General features: G+C 34.1%; 3 protein-coding genes across 6 annotated transcripts; 2 read left to right on the forward strand and 1 right to left on the reverse strand.

The window, feature by feature from the left end:
* Nucleotides 1-5,185: 5,185 nt before the first annotated feature.
* On the forward strand, nucleotides 5,186-7,716 carry LOC140889998 (WD repeat-containing protein 55-like). Its single transcript, XM_073297745.1, has 9 exons — nucleotides 5,186-5,280; nucleotides 5,484-5,526; nucleotides 5,637-5,693; nucleotides 6,304-6,380; nucleotides 6,540-6,588; nucleotides 6,715-6,761; nucleotides 6,852-6,925; nucleotides 7,397-7,516; nucleotides 7,589-7,716. Exons 1-9 carry the CDS (start codon nucleotides 5,186-5,188, stop codon nucleotides 7,714-7,716), a joined length of 690 nt encoding a protein of 229 aa, XP_073153846.1.
* A 6,661-nt stretch (nucleotides 7,717-14,377) lies between these two features.
* On the forward strand, nucleotides 14,378-15,101 carry LOC140889999 (uncharacterized). Its single transcript, XM_073297746.1, has 2 exons — nucleotides 14,378-14,573; nucleotides 14,809-15,101. Exons 1-2 carry the CDS (start codon nucleotides 14,378-14,380, stop codon nucleotides 15,099-15,101), a joined length of 489 nt encoding a protein of 162 aa, XP_073153847.1.
* Nucleotides 15,102-16,237: 1,136 nt separating this feature from the next.
* On the reverse strand, nucleotides 16,238-20,378 carry LOC140891134 (uncharacterized). Of its 4 annotated transcripts, none has more exons than XM_073299455.1 (6): nucleotides 20,251-20,378; nucleotides 18,754-19,052; nucleotides 18,646-18,677; nucleotides 17,476-18,020; nucleotides 17,299-17,362; nucleotides 16,238-16,976 (listed from the first exon to the last, which is right to left on the reverse strand). In XM_073299455.1, the coding sequence occupies exons 2-6, from the start codon at nucleotides 18,861-18,863 to the stop codon at nucleotides 16,552-16,554; spliced, it is 1,176 nt and encodes a 391-aa protein (XP_073155556.1). In that variant the 5' UTR covers nucleotides 18,864-19,052; nucleotides 20,251-20,378; the 3' UTR covers nucleotides 16,238-16,551. The 4 variants fall into 4 exon arrangements, with proteins under 4 accessions (XP_073155556.1, XP_073155554.1, XP_073155555.1 ...); XM_073299453.1 differs by adding an exon at nucleotides 19,611-19,735 and having other exon boundaries at nucleotides 18,646-19,052; nucleotides 20,251-20,332; XM_073299454.1 differs by lacking the exon at nucleotides 18,646-18,677.
* Between the last annotated feature and the right edge of the window lie 1,961 nt (nucleotides 20,379-22,339).

Genomic DNA, 22,339 nt, shown 5'->3' on the forward strand with positions numbered 1-22,339 from the left:
ACAGAAAAAGGTTCAATGCTTTTATTCAAGCTTGGTGAATATGAAACACGTTGATTTTTTGCAAGTTCACATGTATCACACTGGAACATTGATTCATCTAAATTCAAAAACAAATGAGGCCTTAATTTCCTCAGATAACCAAAAGATAAATGACCTAAACGTCCATGCCACAGCCAGACCTCTTCTCTAGCCTTCGTATCCCCTTCCATTAAATGCATTCGACCAATCTGACTCTCTCCATCCTTCGTAAGGTCAAGGTAATATAATTTTCCACGCCTAACACCATAACCAAGAGTCTTTCGGGTCAGAATATCCTGAAAAACACAACATGAAGGCCAAAACGTTACGGTACAATTTAGAGAAGAAGTGATTTGGCTAACAGATAGGAGATTGCATTCAAGGGAGGGAACAACTAGAACAGAATTGAGTTTGAGAGTGTCAGACAAGGTGATAGAACCTTCACCAATGACCGAGCATTCACTTCCATCATCCGTGGATACAATGGTCTGGGAAGATAAATTTAACGAATGTAATTTTTCGGAATCACAAATCATGTGGTCAGATGCACCTGTTTCAATTATCCAAGTATTTATCCTAGAATTGGTTGAGAAAGCATGTCCCTTACCAATACTACCTGTGTGTGCGACATGAGCAGAAGGAACATGAGTTGGATCTACAACTCCACCAGATTCATCTACCACTGTAGCCATCGCCTTGCCAGTAGCCTTTTTCCGTGGTTTCTTTGAGAAATCCCACCAGTCCGGGTATCCAATTAGTTCATAGCAGTGTTGTTTTGAGTGTCCTCCTTCCCCACAATTATCACAATTATAGGTAGTCACTTTTCCTGTTTGTGGAATTCGTCTATTTCTTATGGACCCAGAGTTGTATTGACGTGCTGGTTGTATTGTTAATGTTGTATGTTCCGGCACTGGATTCGATGCTCCCATGGTTTGTCTTTGTTGAAATTCACGCCTGACATAGGCATAGGTGCTTTCCAAGTCAAGTTTAGGATCTTTGCGCAAAATTTCCCCACGAACTTGATCGAACTCTGGATCCAGTCCACTCAGGAAAATATGAACTCTAAGTCTCGCCATGGCAGAGTGTAATTCCACTACTCCATTGACCGTGTTTTCTTGAGAGTTAGACCTGTGATCAATTTCTTGAAATATGGACATTAGTTCAGAGAAATAAATGGACAGAGGTCTACCATCTTGCCGGATAGAAAATGATTTTTGATTCAATTCAAACAATCGAGTCTCATCTGATCCATCATAGAATGTTTTTGATACGGCTTCCCAGACTTCTTTGGCTGATGGAAGGCGAATAAATCGTTGCATCAGGGAAGGGCTCATGGAATCAATGAGCCAACTTTTCACTTTCTGATTTTCGGTGATCCAAATCGAGTGCTTGGGATCATCTGCATCTGGTTTCTTTTCAGTTCCGGTAAGGTATCCTCCTTTGTTTCGAGCTCCAATTCGCATGTCCATAAGCTGCGACCACAACGAGTAATTCGATTCATCCAAAATAACACTGGTTGGGAAGGCAGCATTGTCTTGTTGAATGATAATTGATTGAGGAGGTTGAGACGTCATTGCTTTTGTCTAAGAGTTTAGTGTAGAAGATATGGCTTTGATACCATGTAAGTAATTAAAGAGCCTTAAGTGTTTGATAATCGAAATACTTTATTATGCTTCACGATTACAAGTATATATAGGAGATATTAATAAAGATAAAAAACAGAGAATATATCATTCCTAACTATGACACATCTATTTATATATACAAATTATATTTCTATAATCGGCATTCACTCAATCTTTAACAAATCTTCTACAGAGAAAAGATTATTTTAGAGATCGAGAAAATCGGAAGCATCATGTTTAATTATATGGTTGAATTTTATAAAACTGTTAAAAATACCCTAATATGAGACTTTATTTAAATTTTAATTCTAAACTTACAATACTTCACTTGAAATAATTTCACTCAATGTCCTTTAATTTTTATGAAAAACTGCATTTTTGTCATTTAATTTTATCACTTTGCGATTTTGGTTCTTTATGTTGTCAAATTTTGCTTTTATTTATGTATTTTTTTGTTTCTTATTTTTATAATTTTAGTCATTTTCATTGGAGAGTGCTGATGTGGCACTATAAACATCAGTGTGACATCATCACTGCGGTTGAGTAGATGCTACCCGCAAGGTAGTGTCCTGCGGGTGACGTGGCGACGCATGATTGGTTAAAATCAATGGGCTCCATGTGGGATCCTTTAATTTTGACCAATCCTGGGGTTACACATCACCCGCAGGGCACTACCCTGCGGGCGGCATGTACTAAACCCATCACTGCATTGATTTCATATTGGTGTCAAGTTAGAAAAAAGGACTGAAAAAAATTGCAAAAAAGAAAAAAGGATAGCGGACTACAAGAGAAATTTGATAACTTAAAGGATCAAAATCGCAAAAAACAAACATAAAGACCAAAAATCAATATTTTTTCCTTTTTGAATAATGTTTATACACTGAAACCGGGTATTAAGCAGATGGATTTTATAAAGTGCTCTTTTGTAAATTTTTCTAGTTTTTATTAACAGAATAATTTGATTAGTTTGATTTACTTTCAATTTTGTTCATTAGAAGAAGAAATTAATGATATATTTAAAAATATGTAAATTACTATCTACGTTTGAATTCAATGTATGAGATAGTTTTTATAATAAACATGAATTATAAAGATGATTTATTAGCATTTGTTAGAGATTAACTTTTACATATGTTTAAATTTTTTAAATATATATGGAAAAATTGTTTTTTTAATCATGTATGTTTGTCACTTTGCGATTTTGGTCCTCTATATTTTTAGATTTCAGTTTTAGTCTGCTATCTTTATTTTTTTTGGAAATTTTAATTTTTTTTTCTGATGTGGCGCTGATATGGCACCAATGTAGTGCTGATGTGGAGTTGATGTGTATATTGTCACGTAAACATTTTCGAATAAAAAAGACTGAAATTGCCAAAAATCAAAACATGCAGGACTAAAACTGAAATATGAAAACATAGAAACCGAAATCACAAAGTGATAAATATAAAGGACCGAAATTGCAGTTTTTCATATATATATATATATATATATATATATATATATAAAATCTTTCAATCTTATTATTTAACGTCTTATCTTTTTATAAATATGTGTTTTGTTAAACGTATTTATACTTACTTGATTCATAAAATTTTCACATTAAATTTACAAAAGTGACATTCTGATACAAAATTAACTATATATAATATATAATTCTAAAAAACAAACAGAAAAAGATAAACAAAATCATAAGAGGTACGTCTTGAGTCTTGACGCTTTTGGTATTGTAAAATCTTTTCCTATGATAATTATGAAAAATGATATAGTGTATTATCCAATTAACACTGTTCTAAAAATCTTAGTCTAGGATCGTCTAGGCGCTAGACGGCTTTTCATCGCTGCGATTTTTAGACAATGATATTGCCTTTGGGTACTATCTCATTAATCGATCGTCTAGATCGCGTAATTACCACTTAGGCAGCTCAAAAAAATCCGTCTAGGTTGTCGCCTAGAATGATATATAATACATTTTTTTATTTTTTTTATTTTAAACTTTTAAAAAATATTTTTTGACAAATTTTCGGATCAATTTATATAAAATGAATATGAGGAATATGCGATGACTTTTGATTTCAAATCCGATAAAGAGAAGTTGTTAGATAAATATCAAGATGAACAAGAAGAATTAGATGCTTAGACTAAAAAAAATATTGTATAAGGCAAATTAGATATTTATGCTAACAATCATCTAAGAATATTACATATTTAGGCTAAAAAAAACTATCTAGGCGACTACCTAAGCGTCTAAGGGCTAGGCGGTGGGTGACCGCCCGCCTATCACTTACCGCTTTCCGCCTATCACTTACCGCTTTTTAGAACACTAGCAAGAAGCACATGTCTTGCACGTTAAAAATGTATTAGACATAATATAAAATAAAAAAAAAATTTAAATTTACTCATATTTATAATAAAATTAAAATAAATAATCATCAGAATTTCAATTAATCTATTTTTTTTTATTTTTTAAAAGATGTATTAAATTTCTAAAGAGTTGCTAAAGGTCTTATGTTTAAATCTTAAATTTATTTAAATAAATATGGAGTTTTGTATTGATGAATTTAATTTAGAGCAATGCTACATGTACAACCAAATTTGTACAATAATTTTTACACCACAAAAAATTTAATACAAAATTTTAATTTATCAAATCTCACGATACAATGAATGCAAAATCTCACGATATCATATCAAAATCTCACGAGATAATAGCAAAATATTACGACATAATTGTTGTAAATATCGTTATACGATATATTAGTTGTACCTCTAGCATTATTCTTTAATTTATAATATTTAATTTGAATTGATATTCCAATAAATTTTATAATATATCTTACCTTAATTTTTTACACCAATTTTTTTATCAAACATTCATGCAATTATGTATCGACAAAAAAAATATTTCTCTAATGAAATTTTTTCCTTCTATTCAAAATTTTATAGACAAAATGGATTAAATATATATGATTATCTTTTAGTAATTTAAGTGAAAAATATTTTCTCACTAAAACAAAAATGCTCAAACACAACACTTCAAAGACAATGCTTTTTACAAAAAACAACAACGCTTTTTGTAAAAAGCGTTGTCTATGAGCGTTTTTTTTAGGTCAAAGACAACGCTTTTTAAAAAGCGTTGTCTATGAGCGTTTTTTTTCTGTTTACAACAACGCTTTTTAAAAAGAGTTGTGTATGAATCTTTTTTTTTTTATTTTAAATAATAATAATAATAATAATAATAATAATAATAATAATAATAATAATAATAATAATAATAAAACTTAAAATACATATACCCAACCCTTCACGTTGAAAAAATAAACCCAAAATCCCCAAACCCTTGTCGCGATTTCTCCCTCTCGTTTTTGCTCTCTTTCGATTCCAACTACTGCTTTTCCATCATTCGCGATTTTTGCCGCTTAGTCGCAAAAGTCTTGTAGTTGAAGAGTTTGAAGAAGGCCTTGACGAGGGACATCTTGTAGTTGACGAGCTTATTCGCAGTCCGGAACCTTGCTCTGGTACTTGGCGACTCCAGAGACGAGGCGATGGCCATAAGGTCTAGGGCTTTGCGACATCAACACATGCCCATCGGTGCAATTGCTCACCCCTGCCTTCTGTCACAGTTTCTCGCAGCCAAGTCGTACGTGTTCCATTCTTCTGGCCTCTCTTTAGCCCTAGCTTGTACACCCCTCTTTTTTCCCTTCATATGTCTTCTTAGATACATGTGGGGGAGGATTTATATCTTTTTAATGGATTTTTGTTTACTTGGGCTTCTGTTTTTGTTCCATTAATGACAATGATTTGAGTAAAACTTTCTCATTCTTTTTGCTTTCTTTGCCTCAGTGGAGATGGCACGCTATCTGTTTGCAATTTAAGAAGCAACAAGGTAAACTTATCTGTTGTTTGTGTTTGATCTTATAATGCATATTGGCTAGATCATTAGCCAACTTACCCCAGTTGATAAGTAATTTCTTTCTTCGTATTTCTACTCTGCAGGTTCAAACAATATTCGAGTTCTCTGAGGATGAACTGCTTTCTGTTTTGATTATGAAGGTTGGGTCCGACTAGAAAAAGTGCACAAATAAATTTTCCAGATTGCATATAAAGAGATCCGTCCATATATAATAATAATACTTGATTTCTTATGTTATACAAAGGTTGGGTGCAGGTGTGTTTTATGAATGTGCTAGTATGATCTACTATTTTCTGGTTCATGAGGTGACAGAATTCTGTGTTGGTTCGTTTCTGATTTTCTTGCTTCCAGTTGTCTTTTTACCGTTGTAGAAAAATGAATCTAAAAACAATATTTGATACATTTGTCGTACCGATATTTTATTGGGATTTGCACACGTCCCACTCCAACAAGAGTGAAATTCTGTTCAAGTCATATGGCCACACTTCCTTTATTTGTATTTTTATTTTTTATAAAGATTATTGTCTTTTACTCAATTTGGGTATATATATCTATAATTTTAATCCATTACCTATCATGCTCTATCCTTGGTATCTAACTGACAATCTAGCTTCTACTCCATGCTCTTGGCCATTTTTTAGATAAAAAAGTAGTTTATTTTTTATATTAATTGCTGTCTTCAGTTAGAAACTTGAAAAATTGATATCACTTGCTATTCTGAGAGCTGCTTCTGTTCCCTTTTATATCTAGAACGGTCGAAATGTTGTATGTGGGACACAAACTGGAACTCTACTATTGTACTCGTGGGGATTTTTCAAGGACTGCAGGTGTTTCATCTTATTCTGAAAAAAAAAAATTATTAACGATGCGGAAGAAGTCGTTAATTGTCTTTATGTGGTGTCGAGATGAATTTAATTTTCCATTTAGTTGGCATTACATGCTTGTGGTGGAGTTTGATGCTGATGGTATGTCTTCTAATTTTACAGTGACCGTTTTATAGATCTTTCTCCTAACTCTGTAGATGCCCTACTGAAGGTTAGTGCATTTTTCATGAAACTAGTGGACTAGTTGTACCATTTCAAACAAGCAGTTTTAGTTGTTTATCTTATTGGAATCTACTTAATTCCATTTCCATTTCTAATCACTGGTTTGTGGGTTAAGCTTGATGAAGATAGAATAATAACTGGTTTCGAGAATGGAATTATTAGGTGAGACAATTTTTTTTCCATATTTGGGATAATTTCCTCAATCAATTCACGCGTGAACATCGTACTTAATTTATTCATAATTTTGTGTAGTTTGGTCGGTATATTACCCAACAGAGTGATTCAACCAATCGCCGAACATTCCGAGTATCCCGTGGAACGGCTTGGTATGACTTTCATATACCCTTTTAATTGAATACTTCAAGTAAACTTCTGTTATGGGCTTACTCACTTTTGCATGGCCATTGCCCAAACATCTCACATGTTATCAAGTACTGTGAAGAGAACGCAAAGGTATGACTTGTTAATATACATGGATAAACTAATCATGTAATGAGTGCGAAAAGAAATAAATTCTCTGTCACGAAAAGAAAAATAAAAGCATCCAGTGTATAACTTTCTACTAAATTTTAGACTTAGGACATAGGCTTTAGTCAAATTCATGCCATATGATGTAATCCATCAAATGGAAAATGCTGAGTGTCTTGGATTTTATGTTTGGTGAAGGCTTTCACCAGTCATTTCCAACTTAATTTTGCCTCTTAAAAATCAATTTCTTCTTGTTTTAATAGCACAAATATTAATACCGTAACTTTGGTATGCACTGGGTAATGTTTTATTCTGTTTTTGCAATTCAGGCGAGGATCAAGAAAGGAACAGGGGGTTCATCCACCCCTCCAAGTGCCCACGATCGTATTGCCACTGCCACTCATTTAGGTCCTTCCTAAAACTTTCTTGTGGTTCTTTACAAACAGAAAGTATCGCCATGACCATACTCTGATATCAGCACATTCCTGTCCTTAAATTTGATCCAGAAATCTGCAATGCAGGTGGCATGAAAGATGGGGTTGATAAAAGAAGTGAACCAGAAGTTCACCCAATACCCGCTTTTAGTCCTATTGCACCATTACCTAAAACTCAGAACATCCATAAACCGGAATGCTTCACTTTGGCATGAGTCCAAAATATACCCCTTACGCTTTCGGATCTCTTTTCTGCTGCTCATGAATTTAGTTTGGTCTTTTGAATTGGATCGCTTCATGTTCTTGTGTCTTCAAATTTCTTTCAAAATATGTCATTTCTCTGTAATGGTGTATATTGTTGCTTTCTTCTTTTTGTGTATTGGAGTCATTTGGCAATTGTTGCTACAGAAACTATACTTGTGCAGTTCTCGTCGTTGTCTGTTTGTTGGACTACATTTTGTGCACATGTTTATTAAACTTCGATTAACTTCCTCTTGATTTATATGTATTTAGCGATTGCGTGTGGTTGTTTAATATATAATATTTTTGTACGGATACAAGTTTATACCCAGGAGCTTGGAGGAAAGATAACTCGACAACCAGGACCAATTCCTGGAATCAACACTAAGATCACTTCTTTCCTAGATCCAGATGGTTGGAAAACTATAAGTTTGATATTTTGGATATTTACTTAAATATATCGAAAGTGATATTACTTGTAGTTCTTAGTAGCTTGCAACACTAATATTTTCTTGTTCTTTTTCTTTTCCTTCTCTTTACGTTGAACCAGGACCATTTCCATTGCATTCAAATGGAAATGGGAATGTTTTCTTGTTCTTTTTCTTCTCTTTACGTTGAACCAGGACCATTTCCATTGCATTCAAATGGAAATGGGAATGTTTTCTTGTTCTTTTTCTTTTCCTTCTCTTTACGTTGAATACGACATTGTTAATTGTTGCATGTTATACCGTTCTATATAGTTCAAAGAATAAAGTGTGTCGATACACTTTTCGGGCATATCATTGGGGTGGGGTGCATTACCATTTGTTTTTGAGCCTATCAACTTATTTTGCCTATTCGAGGTTTACTAGCTTATGAGCTGAGTAGCGTTTTTGGTAAGGTAATTGCTGAAATTTTGGAAATCTGGAAGGCCTGAAGGACATCGATTCATATTACAAGTCTGCTGAGTTATTCTTGTTTTTGAAGGCACAGTCGTTCGAAAGTTTTCTGTTGCATGTGACTGGAATTTATATGTAGTTTTTCTTATGCTTTAAATATAATATTTTGTTTTATTGGGATGAAACTAAAATTTGTGTCATAATATTTGTCAGGCTATGAAGAATATATCTCCGACTCTAGGAGTTGAAGATGGGATAAGTACTGAAGTTGAGTGCCTTCTTTTAGAACCCCAAGGTGGGCATGTTTCAATGGATAGTGTCTTGCGATTCGATGAGAAGATTCTGCACAATACCATGTGCATGAAAGATGTTTCCCCCGGTTTTGGTATGTATCATATCTTCAGCGTGTTAGCTTTTCTGACTAATAAAATACACGCACGGTGAGGTGAGGGAAAAATAGCTGCCAATAGGAATTCATCAAGGAACTGATCCTGATCCTTGGTGATGCTTAATTAGCAGCCTTCAGGGTTACATCCACCTTGTAATCATTAATGTGTAGTTAGATATTCAGCGTATGGGAACCTATTATCATGAAAGAGATGGTAGTCTTGTCTCACTGGTCCTTTGTTTCAAGTTTTTCTTTGAGTATATTCTGTGCCGTCTCTATTTTTATTTGTCTGCATGATTTAATATGCCCAGATGCAGCTTGTTTCAAAAATCAAAATAAAACACTGCTATTTACTGATTGCCACTGACGAGTGTGCTATCCGCTCTTATTTTATTGATTATAGCCAGTGAATCTGATCTGATCCATGCATGGCTGTCGTTCAATTAAGGGAAGATGTTCGGGGACATTAACAACGCGAAAAAAGCGTTGTCTTTAGCCGTTTTTCTTGTAGTGAGTTGTACTGAATTGTGAGTTTATGGTCCCTATACTGTTTGCTCAAGAACCTGTTATTTCACAGTAGCTTCAAAACCATTTTCAACGACCTCATGTAAAATGATCTAACTTATCATAAACTGAACTAAATAATGCACTTCTGAAGACATCACGACATTACAAGAAATTTAGAGTTACATTTACTTTGGATTTTCCAATTTTCACCTCTTTGCATTCTGAATCCGCATTGCTTGTGGCAGGGATCTACATAACAACAAACTGACTGGGCCAATTCCATCACAAATCGGGCGGTTGAAGCATCTCAAGATCCTGTAAATTCTTTTACTTTCTAATTCAGTAAGCTTTATGTTTTTAGTGTTTGGCCGTGTGACATAAGAATAATACATTTTGTCTGGTACATAGATTAAATGATGCAAATGTGTAGGCGTGTGAAATTTAAAATATGCGCAAGAGATTCTCAAGTTGAGATGTTCATATCAAAGTATGACAACTCTATTTAACTGATATATATCACGCTTGATTTTATTTGCGTAATGATATGGATTGTGGCATGAGTCCAGTTGGGTTTCTTCTCTTCTTTTTCTTTTTGTCATGAGTAAAATGTTCTCTCTTTCCTGAATTACTTTTTTCTTTTGTGGTTTTTTCCTATTTTCACTAGGTAGACAACCATGTGCAAAATGAATGAATCTTCAGAAATCCAACTCCATGATATTCTTGCTACTATATATCTTTTCGTTTTATATTAGGAACATAAATATTATTTTCACTAGGTAGACAACCATGTGTAAAAGATCTTTTACTGCCAAACATAGATTCACTTTATATATGATTTTTTAGATTTTCAAACATTGTGTAAAAAATGTTCATCCAATCAATCGAAAAAATATACAATCCATTGGCAAAATAGAAAATACACAATAAAAATTGTCATTCTATTCACTTTTCTAGGTATAATAAGTAAAATTATAAATAAATTAACATAAATTAAAAAAAATTAAAAATATAAATGAATATTTAAGAAATTAAGTATTATTTAATGTTCAATAGTTTTAATTATTATTTTAATTTCATTCTAAAATTTATCAAATTAAATCAGTGTTTTGTTGTGTTTCATTTTTTTTAACCAATTAGAATAAAAGAAATAAATGTATTAAGGTAATACCGTCGACTTAATCAATTTTAAGTTATAAATATTTTACTTTATTTTCTTTTTAATTTAGTGTGCTTTTATTAGTATATTAAATAATGTAATTTTTTTCTCAGCAACATATATGATGATATTCTATATCCATATATTATCTTAATTAAACACAAATTTTATAGAAGTGTAAGTAAATATAGCTATAAATTTTTAATTTATTAGTTATTTTTATTGTGATAGTGAAAAAAGTATGTGAATGGTTTTCCTTAATAATTTTATATATTTACACAAAATATTTTTCTTTTTATTTATTTAGAAAGAAAAAAAATCCCACCATTACATTAAAAGTGAAGAGCACGTATAAATGAATTGTTTCTTGGTACGAAAAACAATAAATATGCGCAAAGTGAAGTGCGATCCTCAAAAACATAGATGAACATATTAATAAAATAAAAGCCCACAGTTAGCTAATTGAAATATTCCAATTTATAAATACAATTTTTTTGACAAACTGCCCGATAATAAACAATTGAAATACAATTTATAAATAGAACTTTTTTGCGGCAAACATGCCATAGATTAATGTCTACTAAGCTTAACTTTTTCACAGCTTATCCTCTTTAATTTTGACAACTCTGGATACTCTGTTTCATGCAAGTATTGTCTTTTATTTAAGGCAAGATCGTCCCACCAGGTTAAGGTAATAATCTCAAGTCTGAAATAAAGATTTGTGTCAGAATATGAAAATAGAAGTCTCAAATGTAATATTTTATTATTTACTTACATAGTATTAATCAATATCATTTCTCTTATGTATACGATTCTTTTATCTGTCCTTTGAAATCGATGTATCTGCTTCTCTTTCTTTAAATACTAATAATATCTGGTAAAAAAAAAAGGGAAAAAAAAAATTGAACTTATCTTTGGGAGAGATGCTTTACTAAAATATCAATTATATCGGTTAAAAATCAAAGTAAAAGTAGGAATAGGAATTCTACATATGTTTCTTATGTACTGAATTTAATTTTGTTAAAAACATACCTATTTCATGGCCATTCTTGAAATCGTTTTTCAAAGTAGCAAATTCCTTGAAATCGGACTTCACATTGTAACCATCTTGGAATTGTTCTATTGCACTTGCGAAAATAATCTCATGTATCTTGATTCCCTTAAACCACAACGTCAAGGAAGTAGCATTAATTGACAAAAAAAAAATAATAACTCTGAATTCGACGTTAGCACAATGTAAAACAAATTAAACAAGCCTAAAAAGAATGCAAATTACACGTTCATCAACAAATATCAGCTTTCGAATTGCTTTTGAATCGAAATTTGTTGATCTTTGGCCACCTTGTCATCGAACAATGAGAACTTTTATAATCACGTCACTCTAGCTTTTGTTCAACAAGCTGATCGAAGTAACATCAAAGCTAGCCATTGGAATTCATTGGTATGAATAAAGAATGAGAGGAGAGTAGTTGTAAGGTAATCAACATGTACTGTAGTGACCCTGCATGGAATCACCTACTAACTGGCAACTAATAGCATGCATTAAACTTAATAAAGCAAAATGCTTAACAGAGTAAAACATGCGGAAACAAAACTCATAATTTACATATCAGCTTATTAAAACAAGTTCGGGCTTGATACTGTAGTGATACAACCATATCAAAAAGTTTAAAGTAAACTGTCTAAAACATGTATATAGCTAAACAAATCCTGCTGTATAAAATCCCCTGAAAAGCTCCGGCTCCCTAGTCCTGCCTCGAACTACCGGCTCCGTCCATCCCGCGACCTGCCCCGTGGAATAGGGTGTCCAAGATAACAACTAGGACGTGAGCGCTAACGCCCAGTACATAGACATGAGTAAACATATGTATATAATGCATGCAACATGATGACTGGTAAAGGGTCATCTAAAAAGTCATGCTCAGTACCGGCGCCACATGAGTGCTGCCACCGCATGGATCATCCTCTGGGTGCAACCACACTCGTCTAGTACACCAGAGTAGTCATACATACATGTCCCCGCCATCGCGGTACTCTCAGTGACAGACTATCGAGTATAGAGCTGAGCGGCTCTATAATCAGGTATAACAAGGTATAGGCTCAACGTGTATATGCACATGACATATGAATATAAAAAGCGGTAAATCATATATCATGCCATATAATAATGCCAAATAAATGCAACATATAAACATGTATACTCGCTGGCAATCTCAGTCAATGTGTACGTACCTCTAGGCTAGTTCAAGTAAAGTAGGATCCTAGGTTCCAAGCCTATATTCAAAAGTTCATCGTATCACTACACAAGTTCTATAAGCCTTAACTAAGCTAATAAATACTCCCAAAATTTAAATAGATTCCCGGACCATACCTTCGTCCGTAGTAAGCCCTTTGATGTCGCTGACTCTGGATGACTATAACAACTTCTTTGTTATTCCAGAATCTCTCACTATTACCGGTAGGGTCCTCAAGTGTATAACTCACACTATATAACTGATCGAAGAAGGAAACTCGAAATTCGTATTCAAAATGAACTCCGGAGACCCCTATTTATAGGCAAAATTCCCGGACACGATCGGAACTACCGATATTAGATCGGAGCTTCCGATCCATGCATGCGTGACACATGGCGATCGGAACTTTCGATCCAACGATCGGAGCTTCCGATCTGCTCTTCGTTCAACACTTGTCAAAACTCGTGGCTGAGCCATCGAACATTGCTCGCAGCTGGAGATCGGAACTTCCGTTCCTGGATCGGAGCTTCCGATCTCTGTGCTTCCGATCGGCTTCCGAAGTGGCTGGGATCGGAGCTTCCGATCCGGCCCAAAATTCAAAAGCCCAAATTTTGCTTCTGAAGTCCAATTATACTCCGGGATTGGTCAATTACTAACCCTTAATCCTGTTTAACATATTATTATCTTAAAATGGTTCTGGGTTACTACATGTACAATAGGGGACATTTGGAGAGGACATTTCTCCAAATGTCCCCTAAATAGAAATGTCCTCCCTTGTAGAGAGGACATTTCTACCGAGGTGGAAATGTGCGGACCCTCATTAGTGTTCGGAAATTTCCACCCGAAACAAAAAAAAAATAAATCTTTTTTTTTATATGGTAGCAGGCGTGCAGCGTGAGTTGCACGCCTTCCACAATTGGCACGCGCGCGTATCAATGTAACGTTACATTGTTTTTTACTTTTTTTTTAATATTTTAAATTTTATTATTTAATGTGTATAAATATTTAATGATAATGGAAAAATTAGTCGTTGTCATTTTTTTTGTTTTTTTTGTAAAACTCCATCTATAAATATATCATTTTACCTTCCTCTTTTTCATAATTTTTCATATCATATTTTCTCCCTCCCATCTCATTTCACTTGCTTCAAAATGGCTGAAAATCCTAGTCAATCCAACATAGAAAATATTCCCGAAGCCACAAAAAATCGTCATACAATACCGGATCCTGGTGAAGCATTATTTCTGACGTTAATGCAACAACATCGTATATTAGCTGAAATGGTGGAAAGTTCTCATGGGAGTAGACAAAGAAGAAGGTCAATTAATAGAGAACGTGTCGTTGGACATACTCAACTCCTCAACGATTATTTTGTTGTTGAGCCAGTGTATATTGATGACATGTTCCGACGACGATTTCGTATGAGAAAAGAGTTATTTTTGCGCATAGTCAATGATTTGGAAAATCATCCCGATGGATATTTCAAATGGAGGGAAGATGCAGCGAGAAGAAAAAGGATTAACGCCACTCCAAAAGTGCACAGCTGCTATCCGTCAACTAGCTTACGGAGGCCCAGCCGACCAATTGGACGAGTACTTACGGATGGGTGAAACAACTGCCCTTGAATGCTTGTCCAATTTCTGCCAATGTGTGATGCAAATATATGGAGGTACGTATTTGAGAAAACCCAATGCAACTGACATCGCTCGTTTGCTTCAAATGCATGAGCAAAGACACGGATTTTCTGGCATGTTAGGAAGCCTTGATTGCATGCATTGGGCATGAAAAAATTGTTCGGTTACGTGGAGAGCCCAATACACACGAGGCGACCATGGCTACCCAACAATTATTCTTGAGCCAGTCGCATCTAACGACTTATGGATATGACATGCTTTTTTTTGGAGTCACTGGGTCTCGTAATGACATCAATGTTCTTAACGAGTCACCTCTTTTTAATGACATTTTGAAAGGAAATTCACCAGAGGTTAATTTTATTGTGAACGGTACACAATATACAAAAGGATACTACTTAGCAGATGACATATACCCGGAATGGTCCACTTTCGTGAAGAGTTTTTCTTGTCCCCAAGATCCAAAAAGAATTAAATTTAAGCAAAGACAAGAGGCTGCAAGAAAGGATGTCGAGCGAGCATTTGGGGTGCTCCAAGCTCGTTTGGCAATTATAAGAGGTGCATGATGATCTTGGTTCATGGGTAAATGCAAAGAAATCATGTATACATGCATTATCTTGCACAACATGATTGTTGAAGACGAGGGTCATGCAATCTCGATTTGGGATCACGAGGAATGAGATACATTTATAGCGAATCAAGGTTCAACCCTAGAATTTAGTGAATACCTTCGAAGAAATTCGGAGTTACGTGATAGTCAGGTGCACCATCAACTTCGTCACGACTAGGTTGAACACATTTGGAAAACGTGTCGTGGTGATTAGTGAAGAAGTAATTTAATTTATAAATTTTCTAGCATTGGTATCGTTGTATTACCATTTGTTGTTGAATAAAAATTTTAATATTAAATTAATTATAAAAGATAATTTTCAAACATTTTGTACTATATATATGGTATTATTCAATTTAAATTTTTTTATATATTTTATTAAAATAATTTTGGTAATTATTTTATTTAATTGAAAAATAAATTGATAGAAATAAAATAATGTTGGTAATTATTTTATTTAATTGAAAAATAAATTGATAGTAATAAAATAACAGTGGGGTCCACAAATGTTTGGTTTGTAGGATATTTGATTGTGGAATGTATGATATTTGAAAGGTGAGATATTAGATAGATGATGTGGCATGATGAGCCCACAAATGTTTGGAAGAAATATACCCATTATTGTAGGTGCCCTGAATCATAGAATCACGACACTAAATGCACCTAAGAATCAAACCCATATATATTATGGAATGGAGAGGGACGAATTAAATTGCTTCCTGAAATGTCATTATTTTCATGCAGTTCTCATAAATACTCCTTATAGTTGACCATCCAATGAACAAAATTTGGGCAATTATGACGATACAGAATAAAAAAAAAACTTTGCCCCTAGTTCATCTTTTTATAGTAAAAAATAGATTATAAATTAATAAAATAGTTATTTTTAACATATAAATATTTTTCGTTATCATTCTTCATCATTTCAAAGTAATTGAATACATTATTTATTTTCATTAATAAATGATAAATTAAAAAAAAATCCGCTCTATTTTCAAAACAATAATGATGTAAAGAATAGGAGACGGAAACATGAAAACCAACTGATGAAAAAAATATAAAGCAAAGTCAAGAAAATAATTCGAACCATGATGTTAGAATTTAGATCATCATCCCAATACATTGGGGATTTGCAACATAACTTGTTCAAAACTCTAGAATCTCGCCAACTACATAATAAAGCTTCAAACTTACCCCGGAAACTTATCTACACTGTCATTGTTTTTATCTTCGGGGATTCTTTTTTTTTTTTTTTTTTTTAAAAGTTCTTTTGGATACAGTTGAGTTCACAACACTATTTGGGAAACTACTTCTTAGAGCAGATTAAAACACTCGGGCATAAAATTTCGATACACAACATGTTGATTTTGGGGTTGTACGTACTGCACGCATCCATCCCTTCGGTGCTAAACATCGATATCAAATTGTTCCTTGAGAATATGTTTAGGAACTCTTCCAAATCCCTTTGAAACTTCTTCCATGTCTTTGAGTATGGATAGTTCTCTTTTTATCTGTTTAATCCGACACAGGACAGCATCCAAAACTGAGTCTTGGTCCTTCCGTGCTGCATCCGGAGAAAGCTCAAGCCTCTCTTTGTCAAGCTGTTGATAGAGATTTATAATGTGATTCTTCTGAATGGAAAGCCGTTCCTCCGCAACTATGTACTCAAGCTCCTGAGACTTCCTCAGTGCATTCAAAACATGATCAATTTCATCCTCGAGTTTAAGAGATTCAGCCCGAGGGTCAAATGTTAAAGAAAAAGGTTGAGGCAAATCCATGATACGATCTTGCGACTCCTCATCCTCTGTTGATTCTGGGATGCCATTTTCATCTGATGACAGCCATACGATTTAAAAAGACACAAAGAAATCAGGAAAAACTCTATTACTGCAAATGACATAGTTTAGACGAATGAAAGAAGATGAAGTCATAATATGGGGTGAAAAAATATAATGTACTTGTTAATGAAACCGTTCGTTTTAACTGTAATACAAGCAATAATTTAGTTGCTCCTGTTGAAGACGAATACATGAGATAATTTGAGAGTTACATTGAAAAGATTAATAATGGAAATATTTTCCAGTAGAGTGTGAGACTGGGCTTCATAATATTGAAAGATACTAAAAGTTGGAAAAAGGAGAGAGAAAAGATACCATCAGCAACTGCAAAGGCATCTTCCTTCTTCCAAATATCTTCAATATATGTTCCGTTCTTAAGCTGGCGTAAACATCAGATTGGTCATGCTGGTGGTTTAATAAACTTTATAAACAACAAAGAAAAATTTCTTCAAGAAGACAAACAACCGATCATCTACCATTCTCTTCAGATACCTTTAACATGGCCTTGTCAATACTGTTTAACAACTGATGGGCACTTGTTTTCTTTGATCCACGTAGTACACGAATACCAACATTTAGGATCTTCTCAATATGATCACGAGAATCAATTGATTCACAAGTTTGTAGAAGTTTTCTAACATGTGAAACTAGATCTGTCCTTGAATCACAGCGGCAGCAATAGTACTCTGCTTCCAAACCAATGCTTCCTCCGACTGTTCCAGCCATATAAGCACGGAGAGCGCAGTCAATATGGCAATTGTGTCCACAAATATATCCTTCGATAGTAGCTTCACACCTAATGTAATTGTGGGTACCAAGAGCTTTATTAATAGTCCTACTGCACAGTATACAACAACAATCTCGGCAGAAACTGGGTTCACTGCAGCAAATATCACAGAACATGATTTCTAATACAGAGTCCTCTCCAGTATCTAAGCTGGTGCAAAATCTGTTTCCAGCCTTACAACCACCCATAGGAGAATTAGATACTGGATGTTCTGAAGTTTCATTGTGATTTCTGAAGATTTCTTTATTATCTACACCAGTAACAAACACATCCATAGTTAAATTCAGTAAAAAAATGGCCAAAATTTTCTAAATAACTTTGAAATAAATGGATATTTATGGTAGGAAATATTTATATCATGTAACATAAGGAAGCAATTTTGTTCAAATGATGCATTCAAAATAAGTACGTGAAAACAAAATAAAACTCAGTTGCCCCATCTTACCCGTATATATATTCCAAACTTTTAAGGATTATAGTTTAAGATAAGAAGAGTGAGGAATCATATCCAGCTTGTATGAAGATTTGCAAAACTCTCATGCCTATCCAATGTTACTTGATCTATAAGAGAACTGGCACTACCTGAATCTTTATTTACACAGCAACTATTGTATTTGAATCAGACATTGTAATCTACCACAACAGCGTCAAGAACAAAATAAAGCTACTTTGGTAGCCAAACACTGCAGTATCAAATTTATTTGTGCAGACGCAAAACTTGAAACATAACATTAACTATTGCATGTCAACTCTAAGAAGTGATGATGAGTTAACATTAGAAAAAATCATGTTGATTTAATCACCTAGACACGTCTTAAAGCGGTATATCTAACAATAAAAAGTAAGCACAGAATACCAAGAAGCAATAAGCTAACCTCTCTTAAATGATTTAGAAGGGATCTTCCAGCTAAATGAAGAAAGAAAAGCATCAACATCCACATCAGGGAAATGATTTCGGACGTACTGTTTCAATGAGAGCTTACTTGCAAAAATTCTTCCCTGACCAGCCTTGCGAAAACGGCTGGGAAGATATAAGTATCTGTCCATAAAGAATCCTGACACGTTGATTCTTCTCCCGACCTTCCAAACCCATTTATCCCCTGGATTAGGCCAATCTTCAGGAGCATAAGGAAGGCCTTCACCAGAATCATTAACAGATACAGGATAGAGGTGAACACCGTTTTCCTTTGGCCTGCATGGACTACCTTCATTACCAACTTCATTTCTTCTAGGATCATCAATGTCCATGGACTCCCTTTGTAATTCGTGAATCATTTAAACTCTACATAATCAAATTTAAGAATCATGGCAATTGAGTCATAAAAATCAAACCTATACATGCAAATAACAGAAATTCATAGTATATTCAAATTATTTTGAGTTGGAATTAACAAAATCATCTTCTAAATGTTTGGCTTCCTACGATTAAGTCCCATTGAGCTCGAACCAGACTAGTACTTCCAAAGGCATAGGATAGATGAAAAGGCAAGCACTAGGATTTGCATGGTCAAGTTAGTTGAAAAGGAAGGCAACAAAAATCCACTCCTTATGGCTTCTCCTCGCTTATCGGTATTTGGGTGCATACCTTTTAATCGATTTTACAATGTGAGCAATATAATGCGAACATAGCTCACATTGTCAGAACTCAACCGTGATTCTCAATGGGAGAGAGAACATTGGACCATATCGATAAAGGTAGAGTCGAACCCAAAAACAAAAGGTGTGTTTTAGATGAGAACCCCTCTCAAATTCATTAACAATTATAAATCTGTTCTTGCTGGAACCATTATGGGATCCCAACACTACATACAGCTTGAAAAACTAGCTGATTTTTCATTACCTTTTAGTATTCGGCACATGCACCTCAGTTCAATCTATAACATCAACACACACCCAATTATCAACAATAACATGATAATAGTCCTTGCCAAGTCACCCACTCCATCGCATTCATTCTTCCATCGACTTGTACATAAGAAAGGATATTTTTAATGAAACAAGTAAAAGGAATCAATGATCACCTCAAAATCAAAGCATCCAGTCATAAAGATCACTACTAATTTACTACAGCATAATTCAGAAACTAAAATCAAATTTTATTTCCTCCAGCAAGATTGTCATTTTCCACTGTACTGATGTTACATCGGGCTGGCATACCGTATCAAAATACCGAATTATCGGGATATCGAACCGAAATTTTTGCGACAAACTGACATTTTTTCGATATACCGAATTTTTTTTTTGATATCTGTACAGTATCACCCTTGATTTTTTTAATACCAAAATTTCAGAATTTCAGTAGGTATACCGAAAACCAACCCATAGATGTAGGTTCTTCAATACACAAATTAATTTCAATTTCCCAGTGCTTCAAGATTTCAAACATTAAAAACAAAAAAAAAAAAAAAACTTTCATTGTTGAAGCCAATTATCTAGCACCTCTACTATCAATATAAATCAAAGGAGAGGGATATGGAAACCTTTCAATCGAGTGCTCCGGAAAAAAACTCGAATCCCTTTTCTGTTGGTCGCTTCGACGAAAAGGACTTCCTGCTTGGATTAAACAATATTTTGGTTACATCGATTGAAATAATCTAGTCAGTCAAATTCATTTGGAAATTTGATTTTGTTAATTTTAGAAATTTGATTTTATACTTTTGAGAAAATTGTTTTTTTTTTTTTTAATGTTGATTTTGGTCTTTTACATTTTCATATTTCAATTTTAATCCGTTATTTTTATTATTTTTTTTTTGCAATTTTAGTCCTTTTTTTCGATGTGTCGCTGGGTTTAGTACATACCACCCGCAGGGTACTACCCTGCAGATGACGTGGCGGATTATGATTGGGTAAAATCAGTGGGCCTCATGATCCGCCACGTCACACCAATTGGATGTTGATGTGGAGCTGACATACATACATAGTAGCATGTAAGCATTTTCTAAGAAAAAAAACTAAAATTGTCAAAAATCGAAACATGCAAGATTAAAACTGAAATTTAAAAACATAGAGGACTCAAATCACAAAGTAACAAATATATATAATCAAAATTACAGTTTTTTTCTTTTTTTATATAGTTTTGATTATCTTTTTAATAGAAAATTGAATAAACCAAAATAAGGGTAAATGATTTAAAAATCCCTACCAACCCTTCAAACTTTATCTTTAACTCCCTAACCATAATTTTCTTTATTTCAACTCCCTAGTGGTCTCTATTTTTTAATTAAATATTATTTAGCAACTAATCCTTTGTACGTGACATTGTTAATCTATCGAACCAGTCCCGACCATGCAAGACTATCAGTTACGCAAGGTTTCCAGCCGATATACTACGAATTAGGGTCCAACATGCTTCCGTAAGATGAAATAAATTTAAATACCTCTTTGACCAAAATGTCGTCGGGTCATACCTGCCGAGTTTTATGAAGTTCTCCTCACACTCCAACCACGCAGTCACAACAGATGGTTTCTGCACAAGCTTCTTCAACGATACCCAGCACAGCCTTAATTCGTTTTCTACCTTAAGGCGTATGGTATATAAATTTAATTATAAAATATGAGAATAAAAGAACAAGAGGCTTTAAAAAAATTATTCAGACATGATATTATTACATAAATCAACTCATTTGAAGAGGAGAAAACAACTTGTTTAGCTACTCATAGTAGCCTTGTTCTTGTAATATATAAAGAAAACTTAATACAATAGAAAGAGAAATATTACAACAATTTATTTGTAAAAAAACTGAAGGGAATGATCGATATCTTCAGCTTCCTTGAACGCTTATATTTATAGCTGAGGTTCCACTCGTTTCACCGAGAAACTTCAGGGAATCTTACATATCTTCTATTTCTTTATGCCATTATTGATGGCATCTTTTACTAGTGGAGGAGGCAGCTGTCTTGTATTTTTTATGTCATTATTGATGACATCTTTTACTAGTGGAGGAATCACATGTCTGCTACTTTCTTTTGGCTTTATTCTCCTCACATGCCTGCTTTATTGTTGTCGGGGCATCTTTTGCTTTTGAAGTAGGCCCCTGTGAAAACGCATCTTTAGTGGTCTTTGTCCACCTTTGCTTGTCTCGGAAAAATCTTTTCGATCCGTTCGGGGTCTGAAGTTTTTTTCAAATTCTGGCTCCTTCTGGTTGGGACACTCTGGGCAGATGTTCTCTGACCATCTTCCGATATGAGCCATGTTACAAAATTTTCGGCGAGTCTCTTTACTCCCCGGCAGCTTGTTGTTCCATAAATCTCTTCTTTTCGAAGAGTTCTTTCGCAAAAGCCGTAGTTTTTATTGTCATTGTGTTTAACAGGAATGATCCGTTCACAGAATTCTGATAAAATTTTAACGAAAACTTGACCTTGTCCATCTCGGTGAGACAAACCCAAATACCCCATGCCCTTCTGGTTGAGATTTCATTTTCTCCAAAAGTGGACACTAATGGTATTTCCTTAGGAATAGGCTCCTTAATGAATCTTTGATTATTCATGTCAGGTCTCCTTAGCTTGATGAAATGAAAAGGTTCGTGTGATCCTTTACCTGTTAGTTCTGGAGCTGCACTAAAGAAATAT

Source organism: Henckelia pumila, chromosome 3 (genome assembly GCF_033568475.1).
Source record: "Henckelia pumila isolate YLH828 chromosome 3, ASM3356847v2, whole genome shotgun sequence".
Taxonomy (NCBI): domain Eukaryota; kingdom Viridiplantae; phylum Streptophyta; class Magnoliopsida; order Lamiales; family Gesneriaceae; genus Henckelia; species Henckelia pumila.

Excerpts from the sequence above, each read along its gene's own strand:
- LOC140889998 (XM_073297745.1), top strand. The coding sequence starts at position 5,186 with ATGGCCATAAGGTCTAGGGCTTTGCGACATCAACACATGCCCATCGGT. Across the intron at positions 5,694-6,303 it reads TTTCTGTTTTGATTATGAAG|AACGGTCGAAATGTTGTATG; the intron begins GTTGGGTCCGAC and ends TTTTATATCTAG. Across the intron at positions 7,517-7,588 it reads TGGTTCTTTACAAACAGAAA|GTGGCATGAAAGATGGGGTT; the intron begins GTATCGCCATGA and ends TCTGCAATGCAG.
- LOC140889999 (XM_073297746.1), top strand. The coding sequence starts at position 14,378 with ATGGATATTTCAAATGGAGGGAAGATGCAGCGAGAAGAAAAAGGATTA. Across the intron at positions 14,574-14,808 it reads TGTGATGCAAATATATGGAG|TCACTGGGTCTCGTAATGAC; the intron begins GTACGTATTTGA and ends TTTTTTTTGGAG.
- LOC140891134 (XM_073299452.1), bottom strand. The coding sequence starts at position 19,045 with ATGATTCACGAATTACAAAGGGAGTCCATGGACATTGATGATCCTAGA. Across the intron at positions 18,021-18,645 it reads TTCTAAATCATTTAAGAGAG|ATAATAAAGAAATCTTCAGA; the intron begins GTTAGCTTATTG and ends TTACTGGTGTAG. Across the intron at positions 16,977-17,298 it reads TGCCTTTGCAGTTGCTGATG|ATGAAAATGGCATCCCAGAA; the intron begins GTATCTTTTCTC and ends GGCTGTCATCAG.